The sequence below is a fragment of the Salvelinus alpinus genome, chromosome 15 (assembly GCF_045679555.1).
Source record: "Salvelinus alpinus chromosome 15, SLU_Salpinus.1, whole genome shotgun sequence".
NCBI lineage: Eukaryota > Metazoa > Chordata > Actinopteri > Salmoniformes > Salmonidae > Salvelinus > Salvelinus alpinus.
In genome coordinates, this window is record NC_092100.1 from 9128039 (window position 1) to 9153609 (window position 25571).

General features: G+C 44.3%; 1 protein-coding gene across 1 annotated transcript in view; it reads left to right on the forward strand.

The window, feature by feature from the left end:
- Window positions 1–8566: 8566 nt before the first annotated feature.
- Window positions 8567–25571, forward strand: part of nmur1a (neuromedin U receptor 1a) — a 55139-nt gene continuing 38134 nt past the window's right edge. The window contains exons 1-2 of the mRNA XM_071342401.1: window positions 8567–8753; window positions 22618–23530. Of these exons, the coding sequence (XP_071198502.1) occupies window positions 22636–23530 (895 nt within the window). The 5' untranslated portion in view covers window positions 8567–8753; window positions 22618–22635. The remainder of the gene's footprint in view (window positions 8754–22617; window positions 23531–25571) is intronic.

The following is a 25571-nucleotide window of genomic DNA, read 5'->3' on the forward strand; positions in this document are numbered from 1 at the left end:
GTTTATTTATTTCCCTTTTGTACTTTAACTATTTGCCCATTGTTGCAACACTGTATATAGACGTAATATGACATTTGAAATGTCTTTATTCTTTTGGAACTTCTGTGAGTGTAATGTTTACTGTTAATTTTCATTGTTTATTTCAATTTAAGTTATCATCTACTTCACTTGCTTTGGCAATGTTAACATATGTTTCCCATTAAATTGAATTGAGAGAGGGGGGAGAGATTGTATTTTGGAATTTGTATTTATTAGCGATCCCCATTATCTGATGCCAAGGAAGCAGCTACTCTTCCTGGGGCCCAAACACCACTACATATCTACAATACAAAATGTATAATACCACCAAATAATTTAAAATAAAGAAAGCAAGAAAGAGAGAGAGAGAGAGAGAGACTTATTATTTTCATATTGTAAATATCCAAAGTAAGCTTTGGCAGTATGTACATTGTTACATCATGCCAATAAAGCAAATTGAATTGAGAGAGAGAGACAGAAGAGAGAGAGGAGGAGATGAGAGAGACAGGAGAGAGAGAGGAGGAGACAGGAGAGAGGGAGATACAGGAAAGAGGGAGAAAGGATGGAGACAGAGAGAGAGAAAGAGAGGAAGGAGAGCGAGAGGGAGAGAGGAAGGAGAGAGAGAGGAAGGAGAAAGAGTGATAGAGAAAGGAGAGAGAGAAGGGAGAGAGCGAGAGAGAAAGGAGAGAAATATATATATATATATTATATATATATTTTATATGTATATAAATATGTATATATATTTTTTTCTATATGTATACTTCGACAATGTAAGTAATAATGAACTTGCCATGTCAATAAGGTTGAATTGAATTGAATTGAAAGGAGAGAAAGAGATGATCAACATGAGCTCCTGATATATCTCATATTTTCTTGTTTTTAGAACGAGTTAAACACTTGAATCGAAAAAGAATTCCAGACAAGAAGTGATGAACAACAACTCTATTCAATTAGAATAGAAAAAAAAGTAACTTCGCGCCTCAAGTTTAAAGAAGTTTTGACACTAGCTAGCTAGCTAGCATCACAACAAAAACAAAGCCAGCTGACTAACAAGCTAGACAGAAAAAAATGATCTATAACAAACCTAGCAAGGGGAGTTAATACAACTACATCAAATGACCAAACTGAGTAAACCAAAAAGGAGCACAGACTAACTTAAAAAATATCTCAGTTTTTTTGCTGGTTTTTGAACTAAATTAGAGCTAGCTAGCAACAGCAGCAGACAAATAAACCGGTTGCTATGGCAACAGGCCAGTAGAACAGAGCAGCAGCAACAGTAGTAGCAGAGCCCACAGGCACCATGTCCCCACTCCCCCTCAGCTCTGAATCCATTCTTTACCCTCCAGAGGCCCAAAATGACACTACGAGGAAAGCTTTTAAACAGAAACTACTAAAAGGGAGGCCAGAAACCCTTTTCGCAGACCTCTACAAAAATGGTGATGTGAGTAATCTTATCTTTCTCAATGACTAGCCAAATACATGGCACTCAGCAGTGTGCTCTCAATACCCATCCATAAAGAAAGAGGGAATCTGTAATGGGTGGAAGCTGAAAGTCTAAGAGACAGACGACCCTGACAGCACCACGATAACAATCAACCTCTACAAGACTGGGACCGTCATGGTGCAAGGTAATCGTAGGCTGTTTGAAACAGACTTTCAGACCATTTAAGAGAGAGCAGAGAAAGAAGGAACAGAGGACAGGCTGCAGGAGAGAATAGAGAACAGAGGACAGGCTGAAGGAGAGAAAGAGGACAGAGGACAGGCTGCAGGAGAGAAAGAGAACAGAGGACAGGCTGCAGGAGAGAAAGAGAACAGAGGACAGGCTGAAGGAGAGAATAGAGAACAGAGGACAGGCTGCAGGAGAGAATAGAGAACAGAGGACAGGCTGCAGGAGAGAATAGAGAACAGAGGACAGGCTGCAGGAGAGAAAGAGGACAGAGGACAGGCTGCAGGAGAGAAAGAGAACAGAGGACAGGCTGCAGGAGAGAAAGAGAACAGAGGACAGGCTGAAGGAGAGAATAGAGAACAGAGGACAGGCTGCAGGAGAGAAAGAGAACAGAGGACAGGCTGCAGGAGAGAAAGAGAACAGAGGACAGGCTGAAGGAGAGAATAGAGAACAGAGGACAGGCTGCAGGAGAGAAAGAGAACAGAGGACAGGCTGCAGGAGAGAAAGAGAACAGAGGACAGGCTGCAGGAGAGAAAGAGAACAGAGGACAGGCTGCAGGAGAGAAAGAGAACAGAGGACAGGCTGAAGGAGAGAATAGAGAACAGAGGACAGGCTGCAGGAGAGAATAGAGAACAGAGGACAGGCTGCAGGAGAGAAAGAGAACAGAGGACAGGCTGCAGGAGAGAAAGAGAACAGAGGCCCTGCTGCAGGAGAGAAAGAGAACAGAGGACAGGCTGCAGGAGAGAAAGGGAAGAGGACAGGCTGCAGAAGCAGGTAGATCACCACTCTATGACCTGGCCTCACACAGCAGAGAAGCCCACCTCAACCAGCCAGACCTCCCCAGCCCTGCCTGCTGCTCACCTCCCCCCCAGCCCACAGAACAACCTCCCACTGACAGCGGCACCAGCACAGACCAGCCACAACCCAGCTCCAACACCCACCAGCCCCCCACTCTACCCCCTCCAGTCCAGAAGACACACTGGCTGACATCATCCTGTTGATGGACTCAAATGGAAGTTTGTTCAGGAGAATAAACTTTTCCCTAGACACAAAAGGAGAAAGGTGTGTTGCCCAACAACGCAGAGTGCCATGGAGCTGCTTGATAAGGCCCAGCTCGTGTCCCCAAACCACATAATCATACACACTGGAAGCAACGACCTGCGTGCTCAGCAGGAGAGGGTGGCCACTTCACTATGGGGAGTGATTGAGAAGGCCTCCGCAATCTTCCCCAACTCAAGGATCGTGGTGTCAACCCTTCTACAGAGGAAGGACTTCCACCCTGCCACATTCCAAAGAATAAACGTCAGCATTGTGCCCTGCGACCCAATGTACACCTGGCCCACCATCCCACCCTCGATCTGAACTGTCTCCATGACTATGCTCACCTGTACAGGGAGACAGTCCCCATCCTTGCCAAAACTCTCAAGGACGTTGCTTTAAACCGCAGCCCGACCTCTCCACCCAGGAACAGCGGAGCAATCTCCACCCCGCCGAGATCACCGAGACAACATCCCGGACCAGCACCCTGGACCCCCCAACCACGACCACAGCACCACCAACCTCAATGCCCACCACAGCCAGTACAGCACAGACCACCCCAGCCCAGCTTCAGACCCACCCAGACGAGGCCTACCACCCCATCCTCCCCACCGCAGACCCACACCTGGAGGAGCCACAGCCCAGCAGGCAGAGCTACGCACAGTCTGTGAGAGGAGCAACTGGCCCAGCCCCCACCAACCAAATGAGTGACATTAAACAAATGCTGAATCTACTATGCTCACATGTGATAGGCCGAGGGTCATGGTAAGATGAGCACAAGAACTCCACCATCCTCACACTACATCCACCCAAGTGGCATGACACAAATTCTATCTTAAATGATAAACAAATCACATTTGCATAATAAGACGTTACGTTAATTGAAAAATCCTATTTGAATAGTTCTTGGATTGTGAGTGTTTGTCTCATTTTGAAGGTCAAGAGCAGAAACCCAGACTTCCTGAAAGAAATTGATGATGTTGATATTGTAGTACTACAGGAAACATGGTGCAGAGGTGATGTTTCCACTGGCTGTCAGATAGGTTATAGGGAGATAATCCTACCATCCACTAAATTAAAAGGAATCACACAGGACAGAGACTCAGGGGGAATGCTAATATGGTATAAATCTGAACTAATTAATTTGATCGAATTGATCAAAACAGGAGAGTTCTTTATCTGGTTAAAATCAACAAGGAGGCTAAACAGATAAAAACGTCTTCCTCTGTGCCACATACATTCCCCCCTCAGAGTCACCCTAATTCAATGAAGAGAGTTTCTCCATTCTAGAGGGGGAGATTAGTCACTTTCAGGCCCAAGGCAATGTACTGGTCTGTGGAGACCTGAATGCTAGAACAGCAGAAGAACCAGACACTATTAAGTCATGGAGATAAACACCTACCAGGAAGCAACAACCTTTCTCTCCCCACAGACCCCCCCCCCCCCCAGAAACAACTATGACAAAGTGAAAAACGAAAACGGAGCACAGCTCCTGCATCTCTGTCGAACACTGGGTCTGTACATAGTCAATGGTAGGCTAAGAGGGGACTCTTTTGGTAGGTACACCTACAGCTCATCCCTTGGCAGCAGCACTGTAGACTACTTCCTCACCAACCTAAACCCAGAGTCTCTCAGAGCCTTCACAGTCAGCCCACTAACACCTCTCTCAGACCACAGTAAAATCACAGTGTATCTGAGAAGAGTGGAACCCAACCACGAAGCATCACGGCCCAATAAATTACATGGTACTAAACAGGCCTATAGATGGAGTGCAAACAGTACAGACATCTACCAAAAAGCAATTAGTAGCCAAAAAATACAATCTCTCCTGGACAACTTTTTAGCCTTCTCCTATTCTCCTACAGCAATGAAGGTGTAAATTTGGCCGTTTGGAACAGAAACTTTATATTTGACAAATTAGCCTCCTTGGCTAATCTAAAGAAACATAAGAGCAAACCAAAAACATTAGATAATGAAAAATGGTTTGATAATGATTGGAGAAATCTAAGAAAGTAATTGAGAAATATATCTAGTCAAAAACACAGAGAACCAGACAACAAAAATATACGCCTTCAATATGGGGAAACACTGAATCAATACAAACACACCCTAAGAACAAAAAAGGAACAACACATTAGAAATCAGCTGGATGGAATTGAGGAATCCATAGAACCAAACCACTTCTGGGAGAATTGGAATAAATTAAACAAACCTCATCAGGAGGAATTGGCTTTCCAAAATGGGAATATGTGGAGAAATCACTTTGCAAACCTCTACAGCAATATAACAAAGAGCCCAGAACAAAAAGATATAGAAGAAAAATTACAAATCCTTGAATCAGAATCCTGTGGATACCCCAATTACAGAAGAATAATTATTGGGAAAACTATGCACGCTCCAACCCAAAAAGGCCTGTGGTGCTGATGGTATTTTAAATAAAATGATCAAATATACAGACCACAAATTCAAATTGCCTATACTCAAATTCTTCAACATTATCCTCACTGCAGATATTTTTTCCGATATTTGTAACCAAGGATTGATCACATCAATCTATAAAAATTGAGACAAATTTCACTCAAATAATTACAGAGGAATATGCATTAACAGCAACTTGGGGAAAATTTTCTGCAGTATTATAAATATCAGACTACATAATTTCCTTGACGAACACAACGTCCTGAGCAGAAGTCAGATTGGATTTCTAAAAAACATATCTTACAACAGACCACATTTACACCCTCCAAACTCTAACTGACAAACAAGTAAACCAAAACAAAGGCAGGATCTACTCGTGTTTTGTACATTTCAAGAAAGTGTTTGATTCAATTTGACACAAAGGTATTTTTTATAAACTAATAGAAAGTGGTATTGGAGGGAAAACATATGATGTTATTAAATCAATGTACACTAAAAACAAATGTGCGGTTAAAACTGGCAACAAGCAAACAGACTTCTTCTCTCAGGGAGTTGGAGTGAAAGAGGGCTGCCCTAATAGGCCAACGCCATTTAACATCTACATTAATGAATTGGCAAAAACATTAGAAGAATCGGCAGCACCTGGTATCACCCTACACAACACTGATATCAAGTGTCTGCTGTACGCAGATGACCTGATGCTGCTGTCTCCCACTAAGGAGGGGTTACAGCAGCATCTAGATCATCTGCATAGGTTCTGTCAGACCTGGGCTCTGACCGTTAACCTAAAAGAAACAAATATAATTATATTCCAAAAAAGGTCAGGAAATCAGGATGACAAATATAAATTATATTTGGACACAGTTCTATTAGAACACACCAAAAACGACACGTATCTAGGACTAAATATCAGCAACACAGGTAGCTTTCACATGGCTGTGAACGAGCTGAGAAACAAAGTAAGAAGAGCATTCTATGCCATTAAAAGGAACATTAAAATTCCAATTAGAATCTGGCACAAAATGTTCCAATCAGTTATAGAACCAGTTGCTCTATATGGTAGAGAAGTATGGGGTCCACTCTCTAACAGTCTCTAACAGTGAATATACCAAATGGGACGAACATCCAATCGAAATACTGCATGCAGAGTTTTGCAAGACTGGATTGCAAGTGCAAAGAAAAACTCCAAATAACGCAAATAGAGCAGAATTGGGCCAATACCCACTACTCATTTAAATAGAAAAAAGAGCCATCCAATTTTACAACCATCTAAAAACAAGTGACCCCAAAACATTCCATCACACAGCTCTACAATGTCAAGAGATGAAACAAGAGAAGAGTCCCCTCAGCCAGCTGGTTCTGAGGCTCAGTTCACTAACCCAAACCAACCCCATAGAGCCTCAGGACAGCACTCAGAAAATCTGGCCCAACCAAATCATCACAAAGCAAAAATAAAAAATATTTCACCTTTTGGAAAGACACCACAAAAAATCTAAGTAAACTTCAATGCTATTTGTCTCTAAACAGACGGTGGCAGACTATCTGACCACTGTGACTGATATAAAACTGAGGAAAACACTGACTAGGTACAGACTCAGTGATCACAGTCTGGCTATAGAGACCGGTCGTCACAGACAAACCGTGCTGCCCAGAGAGGACAGGCTGTGCTCACTGTGCTCCAGGGGAGAGGTAGAGACAGAGCTGCATTTCCTATTACACTGTGACAAATACTCAGACCTAAGAGAATATTTATTTCCCAAAATTATAATTCAATACAACGAATTTGAAACTATAAAAGATGAAGAAAACATCTAATATTTATTGGGTGAAAAGCCAAAATGTCTCCTCCTGCCACAACCTGAGGGACAGCCAGTGAAAAGTGCAATGTAATGTCGATAATATTTCCCATGTAGTTTTGTTTTGTCTTTCATACCATGTCATGTGGCTTCTCAGTCGTGTTGAGACTGGTCTACTGCTATTGCTTCAATGTATTGTTATACTCATTAATATTGTTGTTGTAGTTGCTGTTAATGGTAATTTTTTTTTATTTTTTTATTTAACCTTTATTTAACCAGGTAGGCAAATTGAGAACACGTTCTCATTTACAATTGCGACCTGGCCAAGATAAAGCAAAGCAGTTCGACACATACAACAACACATAGTTACACATGGAGTAAAACAAACATATAGTCAATAATACAGTGAAAAAAAAAAATATATAAGTCTATATACAATGTGAGCAAGTGAGGTGAGATAAGGGAGGTGAAGGCAAACAAATATATGTATAAATAAATAAAAATATAAAAGGCCATGGAGGCGAAGTGAGTACAACACAGCAAGTAAAATAAAAAAAGAAAAAAAAATAAATAAATAAAAAAATAAAAAAAATTAAAAAAGGACAAATAATAAAAATTGATAAAAAAAATAAAATATAAAATAAAAATGAGAAAAAATTAAACGAAAACAAAATAGAAAAAATAAAAAAAAAAATAAAATAAAAAAATTCACATGTACACTACTACTATTAGTATTGCTGTTGGTACCACCATATATATATATATATATTGTAACGGCTGAAAGCTTTGACTATGTACAGACTCAGTGAGCATAGCCTTGCTATTGAGAAAGGCCGCCGTAGGCAGACATGGCTCTCAAGAGAAGACAGGCTATGTGCACACTGCCCACAAAATGAGGTGGAAACTGAGCTGCACTTCCTAACCTCCTGCCCAATGTATGACCATATTAGAGAGACATATTTCCCTCAGATTACACAGATCCACAAAGAATTCGAAAACAAATCCAATTTTGATAAACTGCCATATCTACTGGGAGAAATTCCACAGTGTGCCATCACAGCAGCAAGATGTGACCTGTTGCCACAAGAAAAGGGCAACCAGTGAAGAACAAACACCACTGTAAATACAACCCATATTTATGTTTATTTATTTTAACTTGTGTGCTTTAACCATTTGTACATTGTTACAACACTGCATATATATAATATGACATTTGTAATGTCTTTATTGTTTTGAAACTTCTGTATGTGTAATGTTTACTGTTCATTTTTATTGTTTATTTGACTTTTGTATATTACCTACCTCACTTGCTTTGGCAATGTTAACACATGTTTCCCATGCCAATAAAGCCCCTTGAATTGAAAAATTGAATTGAGAGAGGAAGGAGAGAGAGAGGAAGGAGAGAGAAAGGAGAGAGGAGAAAGAGAGGAAGGAGAGGAGAAAGAGAGGAAGGAAAGAGGAAGGAGAGAGAGATGGAGGATGGAAAGGAGAGAGAGAGAAAGAAAGGTGAGAGGAAGGAGACAGAGGAGAAAGGAGAGAGAGAGAGCGGAAGGAGAGAGAGAGAGAGAGAGAGAGAGGAAGGACAGAGAGGAAGGAGAGAGAGTGAGAGCGCACAGGGGGAGTATATTCACCGCGTGGCAGGCTGAAAGGACAGTTACTGAAAGAGCGCTCACAAACATGGACTTAAAAGCAACTGACCAGCAGGATTTCACTCTGTAGGAAATGACTGAATAAGAGCCTTAGAGTCATTACTCAAGAAGATACTTGTGTGACATCATAGGAATATAAGGTGGGAAAAGCAGAACAATAAGGGGGTAAGACTATTCTTGCTGAGAAACTTACATAGATCTATTTTCTTCGATTTTTTTCAAATGTATTTAGGAGTTTTTACAGTATGATGTCAGCATGATGACATTTGTAGAGATTTTTCGTGTCAAAAGTATGGTACATTAATAGAGTATAAATGGTATATTAATACAGTATAAATCGTACATTAATTCAGTATAAATATATCAATGTTTACCGTGATACAAACAATCTATTTCATACATTATTCATAGCTTTAATTGTATACCACATTATTCATTACATTACACATTCATTACGTTATTTCATCAGAGCTTTAATAAAACCAGTCATGGCATTACAATTAATACACGATGACACCATATCAAGATCTCATGCCCTTTACAAACTGACAACAGTTTCTTCAAGGATAAAAAATAAAATAAAAACACATTGCCTTGCCTTGATTTGAACTCCGAAGCTGAAATGTTTTGCTGATTTCAGTTTGTGAGTGCTCTATCGCCTTCAATTAGTCAACCGTTCACCCCAGGGTACGTTAAGTCAAGCTCACTATGACAACTACTGTACTATTACTGGTAAATGTGAAATGATGTTTTCCAAACCAACTCAGCAGTCTGTGATATTCACTTGATCTTTGGCAACTCACACAAAGTCTTGAAATGCAATCCAGAATTTGTACAGCTACTAATCTTACCATGTCACATTTCTCAGCAGTTATTTTAGTCCCGGAATTCAGGGTTTTACTACTCTTAGATTGAACTCGATTTCAGCCTAGTTCAATGCTTCTGATGATCAAACCTTTCAGTGATGTCTAAACTATTCTGTTGATTTAGGAGCCAAAAGTACCTATAACCCTTTTGAACACTGCACTTTGTATCACTTGTTGACTATAGCACTAGTTTTTAAACTGCATTGTTGGTTTTTAGGGCTTGTAAGCAAGCATTACATGGTAAGGTCTACACTTGTTGTATTCGGCGCATGTGACAAATAACATTTGATTTGATTAGATCGTTTGATTAGATTAGATTTTGACAGAGATGGCAGAGCTATTCCTATGTTTAAATAGCAGAACAAAAAATTCAGACTACAGGGATTGGATGACGGGACTGTCACATGAAGTGTCATATGAAAGATTGTCTTCGAATCCCTTTCCTATTGACCAGTAAATAGAAGTGACAGATGAACAAAGGAGAACATAGTTACGTCCACAAATGAGCACAGCCTGTCCTCCCTGGGCAGCCAGGTTTGTCTGTGACGACCGGTCTCTATAGCCAGACTGTGCTCACTGAGTCTGTACCTAGTCAGTGTTTTCCTCAGTTTTCTATGAGTCACAGTGGTCAGATAGTCTGCCACCGTCTGTTTAGAGAAAAATAGCATTGAAGTTTACTTAGATTTTTTGTGGTGTCTTTCCAAAAGGTGAAATATTTTTCTTTTTGCTTTGTGATGATTTGGTTGGGCCAGATTTTCTGAGTGCTGTCCTGGGGCTCTATGGGGTTGGTTTGGGTTAGTGAACTGAGCCTCAGAACCAGCTGGCTGAGGGGACTCTTCTCTTGTTTCATCTCTTGACATTGTAGAGCTGTGTGATGGAATGTTTTGGGATCACTTGTTTTTAGGTGGTTGTAAAATTTGATGGCTCTTTTTTCTATTTAAATGAGTAGTGGGTATTGGCCCAATTCTGCTCTATTTGCGTTATTTGGAGTTTTTCTTTGCACTTGCAATCCAGTCTTGCAAAACTCTGCATGCAGTATTTCGATTGGATGTTTGTCCCATTTGGTATATTCACTGTTAGAGAGTGGACCCCATACTTCTCTACCATATAGAGCAACTGGTTCTATAACTGATTGGAACATTTTGTGCCAGATTCTAATTGGAATTTTAATGTTCCTTTTGATGGCATAGAATGCTCTTCTTGCTTTGTTTCTCAGCTCATTCACAGCCATGTGAAAGCTACCTGTGTTGCTGATATTTAGTCCTAGATACATGTCGTTTTTGGTGTGTTCTAATATAACTGTGTCCAAATATAATTTATATTTGTCATCCTGATTTCCTGATCTTTTTTGGAATATCATTATATTTGTTTCTTTTAGGTTAACGGTCAGAGCCCAGGTCTGACAGAACCTATGCAGATGATCTAGATGCTGCTGTAACCCCTCCTTAGTGGGAGACAGGAGCATCAGGTCATCTGCGTACAGCAGACACTTGATATCAGTGTTGTGTAGGGTGATACCAGGTGCTGCCGATTCTTCTAATGTTTTTGCCAATTCATTAATGTAGATGTTAAATGGTGTTGGACTTATTGGGCAGCCCTCTTTCACTCCAACTCCCTGAGAGAAGAAGTCTGTTTGCTTGTTGCCAGTTTTAACCGCACATTTGTTTTTAGTGTACATTGATTTAATAACATCATATGTTTTCCCTCCAATACCACTTTCTAATAGTTTATAAAGAAGACCTTTGTGTCAAATTGTGTTCTTATATCCAGAGAAAGAACTATAACACTGTAGTAGGATCTGCAAGTGAGAGAGGGAGTGTTCTGGGTTTGTTAGAAATAAGATAAGGTCGTCCGCAAAGAGTGATAATTTATGGGTATGGGGGCCCACCTCAAAGCCATGTATGTCAGGGCACGTTCTAATAGCCTCAGCTAACGGTTCGATGGCGAGGGCAAAGAGGTGGGGGCTAATTGGGCAACCTTGTCTGTTCCCCCTATAGAGAGGGAAAGAGGAGGAAGTAATCCCATTGGTAGCAATCCTAGCTTTAGGAGATTTGTAGAGTGATTTTATCAAATTTACAAACATGGTACCTAAACCAAACTTTTCCAAGACGCGAAAGAGGTATGGCCATTCAACCCTATCAAAGGCCTTTTCAGCGTCGAGGGAGACTGCGACACTAGGTATTTTGTTTTTGTTAGCAAGGTGAATTATATCAAAGAACCTTCTGAGATTATTGGAGGACAATCTATTAATTATGAAGCCAGTCTGATCTGGGTTGACTAACAGGGGAAGACATGACTCCAGTCTCTTAGATAGCATCTTGGTGACCAGTTTACAATCTGTGTTAAGGAGAGAGATTGGTCTATAGGAGGCGCACTTTAGCGGGTTTTTCCCTTTCTTGTGGATTACAGTAATCACTGCTTGAGAGAAAGACTGGAAAGCAGTTGTCTTCCCTGGCTTTTTTAAGTACCTCCATAAGGTAGGGGAACAACAGCTCCCTAAATTCTTTATAGAACTCTGGAGGGAAGCCATCCTCCCCAGGAGATTTATTAGAAGGTAAGGATTTAATGGCCTCCAACAATTCAGGAACTGAGAAGTGTTCACTCAGGCGCTCGCTGTCTTCCCCTGACAGGCATGGGAGGTTGAGAGAGGAGAGAAAGGAGTCGATCTCTGATAGATCATCGCTTGATTGGGAAGTGTAGAGGTCTTCATAGTATTTCTTAAAAGTATTATTAATTTCAGTAGGGTCGAAAGATATCTCATTAGTAAGAGTTTCTATAGCATTAATTGTCCTCTTACTTTCCTCTGCTTTCAGTTGCCATGCCAAAACTTTGTGGGCTTTCTCTCCAAGCTCGTAATAACGCTGTTTTGATTTAGTGATGGCCCTCTAAGCTTGATATGTGTTCAGAATATTATATTTCAGTTTTTTATTTACCAAAAGCCTGTATAGATCTTTAGTCGGGCCTCTCTGGTAGGTTTTCTCTAGCTCTGAGATTTCAGATTCAAGGGCACTCAGTTCCGCACCGTGTTTTCTCTTCAGCCCTTTAGTATAGGAAATGATCTGTCCCCTCAGATAGGCCTTCAATGTGTCCCAAAGAATGAAACTGTCAGGAGCGGGCGGTTTGTTTGTCAAAGTAAAAATATTGATCTGCTCTTTGATGAATGCACAAAATTCAGGTTGCTTTAGGAGTGTAGAATTTAGTCTCCATCTATATGCTCCATTTACCTTGGTAGGAATGGAGATTGATAATACCAGAGGAGAATGGTCACTAATCAATCTGGGGAGATACTCGACATCTAACACTCTATGAAACAGTTGTGTCGATAGTAAAAATTATCTATGCGTGTGTGTGTCTTGTGTGGGTGTGAATAAAAAGAGTAGTCCCTATCCTGTGGGTGCAACTGTCTCCAGATGTCTAGTAAATTGAGATCTTTCATGAATGACATGGTGAGCTTGCCGGCTTTGGTAAGAAGTGAGGGTTTATTAGAGGACCTATCAAGAACTGTATCTAAATAAAAATTTAAATCTCCTCCAACCAGTAGCCATCCTGGTGGTGCTTGAGCGACCTGAAGGAAGACATTCTGAATAAACATATGGTCATCGAAGTTAGGAGCATAAATATTCAATAGGGCCCAAGACTCTGAAAACATATGCCCCTGCACCAAAACAAACCTGCCTGAGGGATCAGAGATGGTGTTGTTGACGCAGAAGGGGATGTGTCTACTTATCAAAATTGCAGTTCCTCTTGCTTTGGAGTTAAAAGAGGACACAAAAACGTGTCCTACCCATTCCCTCTTCAATGTCTTGTGTTCACTGGCTGTAAGATGTGTTTCTTGTAAAAACACAATGTCAGCCTTTAATTTCTTAAGGTATGTATAGACTCTTTTCCTTTTAAATCGGGCTGTTAAGACCTTTTATGTTGAATGTGACATATTTTAGTGGATTAAGCATAGGTTGGGTTTCAAATATGTAACTGAATGGAAATATATCATATGTAGATAGGAAATGTTTCAACTTTGGTTTGAACACAGAAGTGACCTATGTGTCTCTTTAGGAAGGAAACAATAAACATAGAAAAAAGGAAGAAAATAAAATCCCACCCACCCCGATTGTCAGACTAAAACAACAATCCCAACAATCAAACATGAATACACTTGTAGAGATACGCTGCTGCTCGCTTTCCATCTTGCTCTTACTAGCTAAACCTTGGCGTAAACTAAAACCTGCGAGCTCTCTAAGTTGAAAACAAACGTTGTGAATAGACATTTATGGCTGAATATTTACTGCCCACGGTAAGGGCTGCTTGAGTCTCTTTTCGAAAGATTAACATAAATGAGGGGGAAAGCAGTGGGCCTAAGCCCACTTATTTGCTCCGCCCAGTGGATATGGACTAAACCAAAATATACTCTCCTGTAAATGTAATAGAACTCACCCCGGAAAGATTCGGTTAGTTGAAAATGTACAAATCAATTATAGCAACCGGAAGATATCAGCAGTTCAGTCCGGATAAGAGAAAACAAACAAACTGCATCTTATCCCCCAGAGAGACCGTCCTGGCTCAGACGTTGTTCAGTTCTTTGAGAAAAGTGAACACTTCTCCCGGTGTGTTGAAGAGATGGCTTCGGCCTTTGTACTGAACTTTCATCCGCGCAGGGTGGATGAGGTAGCCGGTGATGTTCTTCTCCTTCAGTGCTTTGGCGGCAGGTCTGAACTGCTTGCGACGTCTGGCGAGATCCGTGCTCATATCCGGGAAAAGGCTGACCCTCTTGCCATCGATGGTGATGTCCCCTTTGGCTCTTGCGAGTTGCAGTATCTTCTCTCTGTCTTGGAAGCGGAGGAACCTGATCAGGACGGCCCGTGGGGGCTCATCTGGCCGGGGTTTCGGCGCTGATGTTCTGTGGGCGCGTTCGATTTCCAGTGGCTTGGTGAAGTTGATTATGCCTAGGACATCCGGGATCCATTGAGTGAAGAAATGGACCGGGTCACGGCCCTTGCTGTCCTCTTTCAATCCCACCACATGGATATTACTATGTCTACTCTGGTTCTCCATCTGATCTACCTTGTTTTTGAGGTAGGCATTGTCCTTTTGCAGTTGTATCAAGACCTGGTCATGTCGAGCGATGGTATCTTCAACTGTGCTAATGCGCAACTCTGCCTCAGTCGTTCTCAAAAGGAGATCATTCATGGAGGATTTCAGGTCGTCAATGGAAGAACGGAGTTCAGACGATTTCTTATCAATTTTCATAGAAAGACCTTTGTTACCATCCTGAATTTCCCGGAGGAGAGTAGCCAGCATGTCGGCATGCTCGCAAGATGTCGGCAGGCTCGCAGGCTCGCAGCAAGATGTCGGCAGGCTCGCAGCATGTCGGCAGGCTCGCAAAACAACGTTTTGGTCGTCCTTCTTGCCTCTCGGTCGGAGGTCCATGGCTCTTTGGGAAGGTAAGTACTTGACAATTTATCAGCCGATGTTAGAATATTGTTTCAACGTTGTTATTTAGGTAATAATAGAATAACTTTGAAGAGCTCGGTTTGTCAACGTCTGCTCAGCTCCGCGGCATCACGTGCTCCCGAATACTTTCTGAATGCACCGTATTTAGATTATCCCACCCCTAATGCGCAGAGATGTTGGTATGAGTCGACCAAGTAATAGGTCACAAAGCCTGTGTAATCGATGGCAAGACAACAAATGAAATATAGTTTATTCGCCATTAGTCAGCACCTCTATATAAAATAATTTTCTCAGGGTGTGCTATTTCAGCCACACCCATTTATGACAGGTGTATAAAGTCGAGCACAGAGCCATGCAATCTCCATAGACAAACATTGGCAGTAGGATGGCCCATACTAAAGTGCTCAGTGACTTTCAATGTGGCACCGTCATAGGATGCCACCTTTCCAACGAGTCAGTTCGTCAAATGTCTGCCCTGCTAGAGCTGCCCCGGTCAACTAAAAGTGCTGCTATTTTGAAGTGGAAACATCTAGGAGCAACAATGGCTCAGCTGCGAAGTGGTAGGACACAGAAGCTCACAGAATGGAACCGCTGAGTGCTGAAGCGCGTAGCATGTACAAATCATCTGTCCCCGGTTGCAACACTCACTACCGAGTTCCAAACTGCCTCTGGAAGCAAAGTCACTACAAGAACTGTTCGTCGGGAGCTTCATGAAATGGATTTCCATGACTGAGCAGCTGCACACAAGCCTAAGATCACCATGCGCAATGCCAAGCGTCGGCTGGAGTGGTGTAAAGCTCGCCGCCATTGGACTATGGAACAGTGGAAACTGGAGTGATTTATAAAACTTGACCATCTGGCAGGCCGACGGACGAATCTGGGTTTGGTGGATGCCAGGAGAATTCTACCTGCCCCAACGCATAGTGCCAACTGTAAAGTTTGGTGGAGGAGGAATAATGGTCTGAGGCTGTTTTTCATGGTTCGGGCTAGGCCACTTAGTTCCAGTGAAGGGAAACCTTAACGCTACAGCAGACAATGACATTCTAGACGATTCTTTGCTTCCGACTTTGTGGCAGAAGTTTGGGGAAGGCCCTTTCCTTCTTCAGCATGATAACTCCCCCGTGCACAAAGCGAGGTCCGTATAAAAAGGGTTTGTCGAGATCGGTGTGGAAGAACTTGACTGGCCTGCACAGAGCCCTGACCTCAACCCCATCAAAAAACTTTGGGATGAATTGAAACTCCGACTGCAAGCCAGGCCTAATCACCCAACATCAGTACCCGACCTCACTAATGCTCTTGTGGCTGAATGGAAGCAAGTCCCCTGCACCAATGTTCCAACATCTAGTGGAAAGCCTTCCCAGAAGAGTGGAGGCTGTTATAGCGGCAAAGGAGGAACCAACTCCATATTAATGCCCATGATTTTGGAATGAGATGTTCGACGACCAGGTGTCCACATACTTTTGGTCATGATGTGTAGGTTCTTGTTCAAAAGCCTACGACATGTTGTTGAAATGTTGAAGCTTCTTACAATAGCCTACTTCAAAACCAAATAGTACATAGTCACAAAAGTAGATGTGGGTAAATTATATTTTTAAACAAAACATGAATGGAGTGCCTTTTTTAGCTGAGCATGGGAAAGGATGTTGAGCGTTCCATGAACCATGAGTGGGATTTCCAACTGCTCAACTCTACTCACATACTCTGGTTGGAATGGTGTGGCGTATACTAATCATTAAAAATATTTCATGCCATTAGACCGCTGATTGGCCATCTCCTGTCAATGACCCAACATGACATCATGTTCTATGAGGAAATAACAAGCATTTTTTGAAACGGTCTGTTTGAGATACAAGTTTGAGGTGGGGTTTTTCAAGTGTTTTTTTCCCCCCTTTTTTCTCCAAAGTATACGTTGGTGTAACGGGCTTCCTCCTCCTCTTCATACTAAGAGGAGGAGTAGTGATTCGACCAAAGTGCAGCGGGTTTTGAATACATAATGATTTAATAAAGCAAACGACGAAACACGAAAACAAACACTTGGAAGGATACAAAATAACAAAAACGAATGTAGACTGACCTAAACCATGACAACTTACATACAACACGAAGCACGTAGGAACAGGTACAGACTATTACAAACAAACGCTACAGTCCCGTGTGGTGCGCAGACACAGACACGGACGACAATCACCCACAAACAAACAGTGAGAACAACCTACCTTAATATGACTCTCAATCAGAGGAAACGTCAAACACCTGCCTCTAATTGAGAGCCATACCAGGCAACCCAAAACCAACATAGAAACAGAAAACATAGACTGCCCACCCAAAACTCACGCCCTGACCAATAAACACATACCAAACAACAGAAAATAGGTCAGGAACGTGACAGAACCCCCCCCTCAAGGTGCGAACTCCGGGCGCACCCCTACAACTCAAGGGGAGGGTCTGGGTGGGCATCTGTCCGCGGTGGCGGCTCCGGCGGTGGACGAGGACACCACTCCACCACTGTCTTTGTCCCCCTCCTTAGCGTCCTTTGAGTGGCGACCCTCGCCCCCGACCATGGTCCAGGAACCTTCACTAAGGCCCCTCCTACATAGAGGAGACAGCTCAGGACAGAGAGGTAGCTCAGGACAGAGAGGTAGCTCAGGACAGAGAGGTAGCTCAGGACAGAGGGACAACTCTGTACTAATGGCAGCTCCGGACTGAGTGGCAGCTCCGGACTGGGTGGCAGCTCCGGACTGGGTGGCAGCTCCGGACTGGGTGGCAGCTCATGACTGAGTGGCAGCTCATGACTGGAGGGCAGCTCATGACTGGAGGGCAGCTCATGACTGGAGGGCAGCTCATGACTGGAGGGCAGCTCATGACTGGAGGGCAGCTCATGACTGGAGGGCAGCTCATGACTGGAGGGCAGCTCATGACTGGTGGGCAGCTCATGACTGGAGGGCAGCTCATGACTGGAGGGCAGCTCATGACTGAAGGGCAGCTCATGACTGTAGGGCAGCTCATGACTGTAGGGCAGCTCATGACTGTAGGGCAGCTCATGACTGTAGGGCAGCTCATGACTGTAGGGCAGCTCATGACTGTAGGGCAGCTCATGACTGTAGGGCAGCTCATGACTGTCTGGCGGCTCTGGCAGCTCCTGACTGGCTGGCGGCTCTGGCAGCTCCTGACTGGCTGGCGGCTCTGGCAGCTCCTGACTGGCTGGCGGCTCTGACAGCTCCTGACTGGCTGGCGGCTCTGGCAGCTCCTGACTGACGGACGGCTCTAGCGGCTCCTGACTGACGGACGGCTCTAATGGCTCGGGACAGACGGGCGGCTCTAATGGCTCGTGGCAGACGGATGGCTCAGAAGGCGCTGGGCAGACGGATGGCTCAGAAGGCGCTGGGCAGACGGATGGCTCAGACGGCGCTGGGCAGACGGATGGCTCAGACGGCGCTGGGCAGACGGATGGCTCAGACGGCGCTGGGCAGACGGATGGCTCAGACGGCGCTGGGCAGACGGATGGCTCAGACGGCGCTGGGCAGACGGATGGCTCAGACGGCGCTGGGCAGACGGATGGCTCAGACGGCGCTGGGCAGACAGATGGCTCAGACGGTGCTGGGCCGACAGATGGCTCTGCCCTGCTGAGGCGCACAGTAGGCCTGATGCGTGGTGCCGAAACTGGAGGCACTGAGCTTGAGACACGCACCACAGGGAGAGTGCGTGGAGGAGGAACAGGGCTCTGGAGACGCACTGGAAGCCTGGTGCGTGGTGTAGGCACTGGTGGTACTGAGCTGGGGCGGGAAGGTGGCGCCGGATATACCGGACCGTGTAGGCGTACTGGCTCCCTTGAGCACTGAGCCTGCCCAACCTTACCTGGTTGCATGCTCCCCGTAGCCCGTCCAGTGCGGGGAGGTGGAATAACCCGCACTGGGCTGTGTTGGCGAACCGGGGACACCATGCGTAAGGCTGGTGCCATGTACACCGGCCCGAGGAGACGTACTGGAGGCCAGATATGTTGAGCCGGCTTCATGGCACTTGGCTCAATGCTCACTCTAGCCCAGCTAGTACGGGGAGGTGGAATAACCCGCACCGGGCTATGAACACGTACAGGAGACACCATGCGCTCTACTGCGTAACACGGTGTCTGCCCGTACTCTCGCTCTCCACGGTAAGCCCGGGAAGTTGGCGCAGGTCTCCTACCTGACTTCGCCACACTACCCTTTATTCCCCCCCCCCAAGAAATTTTTGGGTTGTACTTGCGGGCTTCCAGCCTTGCTTCCGTGCTGCCTCCTCATATCGTCGCCTCTCCGCTTTAGATGCCTCCAGCTCCGCCTTGGGACGGCGACACTCCTCTGGCTCTGCCCAGGGTCCTTCTCCGTCCAGAATCTCTTCCCATGTCCAAATCCTCCTTGATCCACTGCTGCTGTCGTTGCTGTCCGTTAACCCGCTGCTTGATCTGGGTTTGGTGGGTGATTCTGTAACGGGCTTCCTCCTCCTCTTCATACGAAGAGGAGGAGTAGTGATTCGACCAAAGTGCAGCGGGTTTTGAATACATAATGATTTAATAAAGCAAACGACGAAACACGAAAACAAACACTTGGAAGGATACAAAATAACAAAAACGAATGTAGACTGACCTAAACCATGACAACTTACATACAACACGAAGCACGTAGGAACAGGTACAGACTATTACAAACAAACGCTACAGTCCCGTGTGGTGCGCAGACACAGACACGGACGACAATCACCCACAAACAAACAGTGAGAACAACCTACCTTAATATGACTCTCAATCAGAGGAAACGTCAAACACCTGCCTCTAATTGAGAGCCATACCAGGCAACCCAAAACCAACATAGAAACAGAAAACATAGACTGCCCACCCAAAACTCACGCCCTGACCAATAAACACATACCAAACAACAGAAAATAGGTCAGGAACGTGACAGTTGGCCACAAATATGACTATCGGACGAGTCAACAACATTATTTGGGCATGAGTTCACAGAGTATGAACTTTTCACTGGACAGTTACTTAAAAATGTTAAGGTAAAAATTGTCAATATGCAAGGAAATGTCAAGATATTAAGGTGAATGAAAGGCACGAGAAACTTGAATGGAATAATTCATGCGACAGGGTTGGTCAGATTTGTCTTCTCTTATCATCAAAAGCCTATAGGATACAACCCACAGAACATAATGTACATATTCATGAAAACATGTTATTGCTCAGAATTGCGCTGGAGTTTCGCACGGCTTTGTGTTTGTCCCGAGCCGTTGGAGCCTGCCTCTCTTCTTAGCTTTTCATCTACTAAGACAATAATGTCAACGGATTTACAGGATCAAATATGAAACATGAAGACATCACTCTTTTATGATGCTGGATTCTCCGGAAACTCTAAGTGAAACATCTGGTAGCCTGATGGACACTGCTCTGTTGTCTCCTCTGTTGTCTCCTCTGTTGTCTCCTCTGTTGTCTCCTCTGTAGCGCCCAGGCAATCTTGTGTCTGTCAACAGCAGCAGCAAGCAATAAGGGCTTGTTAGAGGCATGATGGAAATGCTGTAATGTAATTGAAATGCCATGGACAATTGACATGGCCATGATTTGGCTGAATTGGCAGCCAGCTAACTTTCTTTCTCCAGTCTGGTTCCACACAATGTGCTGCTGATAGAATGCATATGATTCCCTGCAAGAGAGGGAGAAACTCATTAAACTAGCTAATGTATATGTATAGCCTATTACAGTCAAGATGAACACAGTGCACTAGTGAGATGTTGTCTGTTGCGTACATAAAGGAGACTGTTTTTTGAAGTAGTTTTCTATTTTCTTAATTTTCTTGCAGATTAAAGAACAGAAACTCATTAATATTAACATAAGTTCTGTCCGAGTTTCATGTTTTTTTCTCAAACGCCTAAAACCAAATCATTAATGTCTAATCGGATGTTAATTAATTATTTCATGAGATTGTGGACATGTGGACTCTCTCTTCGACGTCTATTCACCATGTCCTTAATCTTACTCTGTTTATACTCGTCTCCTCCCTCTGTCTGATGTCGTCCTCTTTAGGCATCACTCAAACACATCGGAGTAACTTCATTTCAAAGGGGCTTGATGATGGACTTTCCTTGATCAGAAATGAGTCACTGCAGGGGGATTGTATATTTGTTTTGCTCCTTGCTCTGACTTGTCAATATGTATGTGCAGTGTACAAACATAACATGAACAGGAGAGACATTTACTCTCACGGGTGGACAAACATACCTATCTGAAAGCCAAACCCCACATTTGAATCTAAACGTATAATTTTTTTAATATTATAACAAAGTGGTTACTATCCCAACATTGCGATATGCATATGCACTTAAGGAACTCATACTCTTATGTAAGCCTTATTAAAGCTACAAAAGTGTCAGTGCTCAACCTTAACATGTTTTGACAATTCAACAGAACAGATTAATAGGAATTACATTCACGGGGTGCCAAAAATTATTATCTGAAAGCCACTTCCTTACTAAGCCACATCTCCAGTGTTCTGATCTCACCCGGTGGATCGTAACTCAATAAACCAGCATCAACAACCCAACTTAAAGAAAACAGTGGGTTGTTTGTGACCCAAATGGCTGAGTTCTAATATCTCAACGTGTGTTCTGTCACATATTTTCCCAAATTGGGTTATTTCTAACCCAGCATTTTTTGGAGTGTGGACAATGGCCTGATGGCAAACACATAATCATACAAGCGCTATATAAAAAATACATGTGTTTGCATGATTACTGCTTGAGTAAATTAATTTCCATATGTGCTTAGAGTTTTTTTTTTAAAGACATTAAGCTAGCAGTGTTATTAAAAGTCTTATTGAAAACATTCTGTTTTAAGTTTTAAGGAAACTTCCAAATAACCTAGAATTTCTGTTCTCAGTGCATTAATGAAAAATTAAAGTAACCAGAGTAAAATGTTCTCAGAACATCCCTGCAACCTAAAAATAAACGTTCCCAGAACAGGGAAAATGTTCACATCTGTTCCCAAAACATTTACAAAAGCGTACGTTCAGGACGTGTATGGCTTCGTTCCCACAACCAATGTGAAACCAAAAACATACGTTCCCACAACTTCCAAGGAACCAAATGTGCTAGCTGGGTCTTTTTTTAATTTAAGATCAACAAAAATGATAATTCAGAGTAATTCATGTTCATTGGGGCATGGTTTCCCAAACTCGGTCCTGGGGGCCCCACGGGTGCACATAGATTTTTTTGCACAGCTGATTCACCATCAAGTTTTGCTGATTTGTGTCAGCTGTGTAGTGCTAGGGGGGAAACCAAAACGTGCACCCATAGGGGGCCCAGGACTGAGTTTGGGAAACCCTGCATTACAGGACAAAGGTAAAGTTTCTCAGAAACTTTACATCGCTCCCACTGAGCTTTAAACAGCCGGTAATTCGAGTTTAGCCACTCTCAGTTTTCACCCTGTCTGTTTCGTAAAATCCTTATAGCAAAATCTTGGGAACATTATTCTGTTCAACATTAATAATCACACATTCAGACACTATCAACAGAGGGCAGCCCTTTACGTCCACATATACTACCAACATATTAATTTTGATTTTATATCCTTTTATGATCCTGCACTTTATATTTTACTAAATCAATTTTTGCTTAGTGCAGGGACTCTAACGTGTATTATCACTACAAAAGCATGTTACAGAAAATAAAAAAATGTCTTGCCTCTACAGGCTTCGTATCTCAACAGGATGACATCCAGGTACAACTGCTCCTTCGCTGACAGCTGGGACTGCCCACAGGAGGGGATGTGTGGCAACCTGACCTCTGACCTGAACGGCAGCGCAGGACCGGTAGATGCATGCCTGACACAGGAGGAGTACCTAGAGAAGTACCTGGGCCCTCTGCGCTCCTCTGTCTTCCTCCCCGTCTGCCTCACCTACCTGCTCATCTTCCTGGTGGGAGCGTTTGGTAACTTGCTAACCTGCATCGTCATCGCTCGCAACAAGGTTATGCGCACGCCCACCAACTACTACCTGTTCAGCCTCGCCGTGTCTGACCTGCTGGTGCTGCTGCTGGGCATGCCACTGGAGCTCTATGAGATGTGGCAGAACTACCCATTCCTCCTGGGCAAGGGCGGCTGCTACTTTAAGACTTTCCTGTTCGAGACGGTCTGCTTCGCCTCCATCCTCAATGTGACGGCGCTCAGCGTGGAACGCTACATCGCTGTAGTGCACCCCCTGCGCGCCAAGTACGTGGTGACGCACACACATGCCAAACGGGTCATTATGACAGTGTGGGGGATCTCAGTGCTATGTGCCTTGCCCAACACCAGCCTGCACGGCATCTTTACCCTGCAGTCGGCAGCAGGGGGCACCACCAGGAAGGAAATCCCAGAGTCAGCCATCTGTACGCTGGTCAAGCCCCGCTGGATGTACAACTTGACCATCCAAGTGACCACCCTGCTTTTCTTCATGCTTCCCATGCTGACCATCAGCGCTCTCTACCTACTCATCGGCCTGCAGCTCAAACGTGAGAAGATGCTCCAGGTGATGGAGGCTGAGACAAGCCTAGGGCGCGACAGCTACTGCAACGTCCGCAGTCAGCAGCAGAAAGCCCGGCGACGCCAGGTCACCAAGATGCTGTGTGAGTATTGCTGCTACCTCTTCCACTCCCTCCTCCAACTCCCCCCGGCCCTCCTGACATCCACATAAACATAATTAATTTATGATCATCCACGATAGCAGAGGCATGTATCTTGAATTCATTGACCCTCTCCCATCCCAGTAGACTGTTAAGTTTAAAGGGCGACTCCTGTGTGGGCTGGGTTTCTTGGGATGTTATTTATGACACACTTATGAGGTGTTTTTGTGATATATTTGTAAACCTGTGAAAAAGCGACAAGCAGGGATGAATTGGGCCTAGCTCAAGACTGAGTTAAGTTGCTTGAGGGAACTTGAACGTAAAGTATATATGCAACACGTTTTTTTACGCAATGAATTGAGACTGAAGGGAACGTACAACTATGTTAGTGGATACAATAGTAGAGTAACTGTTCAAACATTCCCTATTGTACCTTGTTTGTTAAACTCCAGTTGCACTTCTTTTTTTTTTTGCAACTGCAAACCTCAAGAGCATTTTATAAGATAAAAATAAATTGTCGAAAGACAGTGACCATATCCTTCGCCGATATATTTGTGATTGTGTCCCTCGGGCATTTTAAAGAACAGCAAAAAAAAAAAAAAACAATGGTTGTGAAATGATCAAAGATAAAGACTCCAGCAAGATGGTGTCACGTTCCTGACCTGTTTTCTGTTAATTTTGTATGTGTTTAGTTGGTCAGGGCGTGAGTTGGGGTGGGCATTCTATGTTTTATGTTTCTATGTTTAGGTTAGTGGTAATTAGCCTTATATGGTTCTCAATCAGGGACAGGTGTTTGACGTTTCCTCTGATTGAGAACCATATAAAGGTAGGCTGTTCACACTGTTTGTTTGTGGGTGATTGTCTTCCGTGTTTGTGTCTGTGCACCACACGGGACTGTTTCGTTTGTTCGTTCGTTTGTGTAGTCTGTACCTGTTCATGCGTTCTTCGTGTTATATGTAAGTTCTCATAGTTCAGGTCTGTCTACGTTCGTTTTGTTATTTTGTAATCATTTCAAGTGTGTTTCGTCTTTTTCTTTAATAAACGTAATTATGGATTCAACACATGCTGCGCTTTGGTCCAATCCCTACTCCTCCTCTTCGTCCGAGCTGGAAGAGATCGCCTCCCATGGGAACAGCTGGAGGCGATTAGGAGAGCAGAGGCAACCGGAGAGAGGAACCGGAGTTATGAGGGTAAGCTACTAGCAAGGAAGCCTGTGAGTAAACCCCAAAAATTTATTGGGGGGAGGCTAAGAGGGAGAGTGGCGAAGTCAGGTAGGAGACCTGCGCCTACTCCCTGTACTTACCGTGGAGAGCGAGAGTACGGGCAGACACCGTGTTACGTTACGCAGTAGAGCTCATGGTGTCTCCTGTACGTGTGCACAGCCCGGTGCGGTACATACCAGCTCCTCGTATCGGCCGGGCCAGATTGAGCATTGAGCCAAGTGCCATGAAGCCGGCTCTACACATCTGGCCACCAGTGCGTCTCCTCGGGCCGGCTTACATGGCACGAGCCTTACGCATGGTGTCCCCGGTTCGCCTACATAGCCCGGTGCGGGTTATTCCACCTCCCCGCACTGGTCGGGCGACGGGGAGCATAAAACCAGGTAAGGTTGGGCAGGCTCGGTGCTCAAGGGAGCCAGTACGCCTGCACGGTCCGGTATTTCCGGCGCCACCTCCCCGCTCCAGCCCAGTACTACCTGTGCCTACACCACGCACCAGGCTTCCAGTGGGTCTCCAGAGCCCTGTTCCTCCTCCACGCACTAGCCCTATGGTGCGTGTCTCCAGCCCAGTACCACCAGTGCCTACACCACGCACCAAGCCTCCTGTGTGTCTCCAGAGCCCTGTACGCACTGTTCCTTCTCCCCGTACTCGCACTGATGTGCGTGCCCTCAGCCCGGTAACACCAGTTCCGGTACCACGCACCAGGCCTATAGTACGCCTTGAGAGTCCAGTGTGCCCTGTTGTTGTTCCCCGCACTAGCCTGATGGTGCGTGTCCATAGCCCGGTACCTCCAGTTCCGGTACCACGCACCACGCACCAGGCCT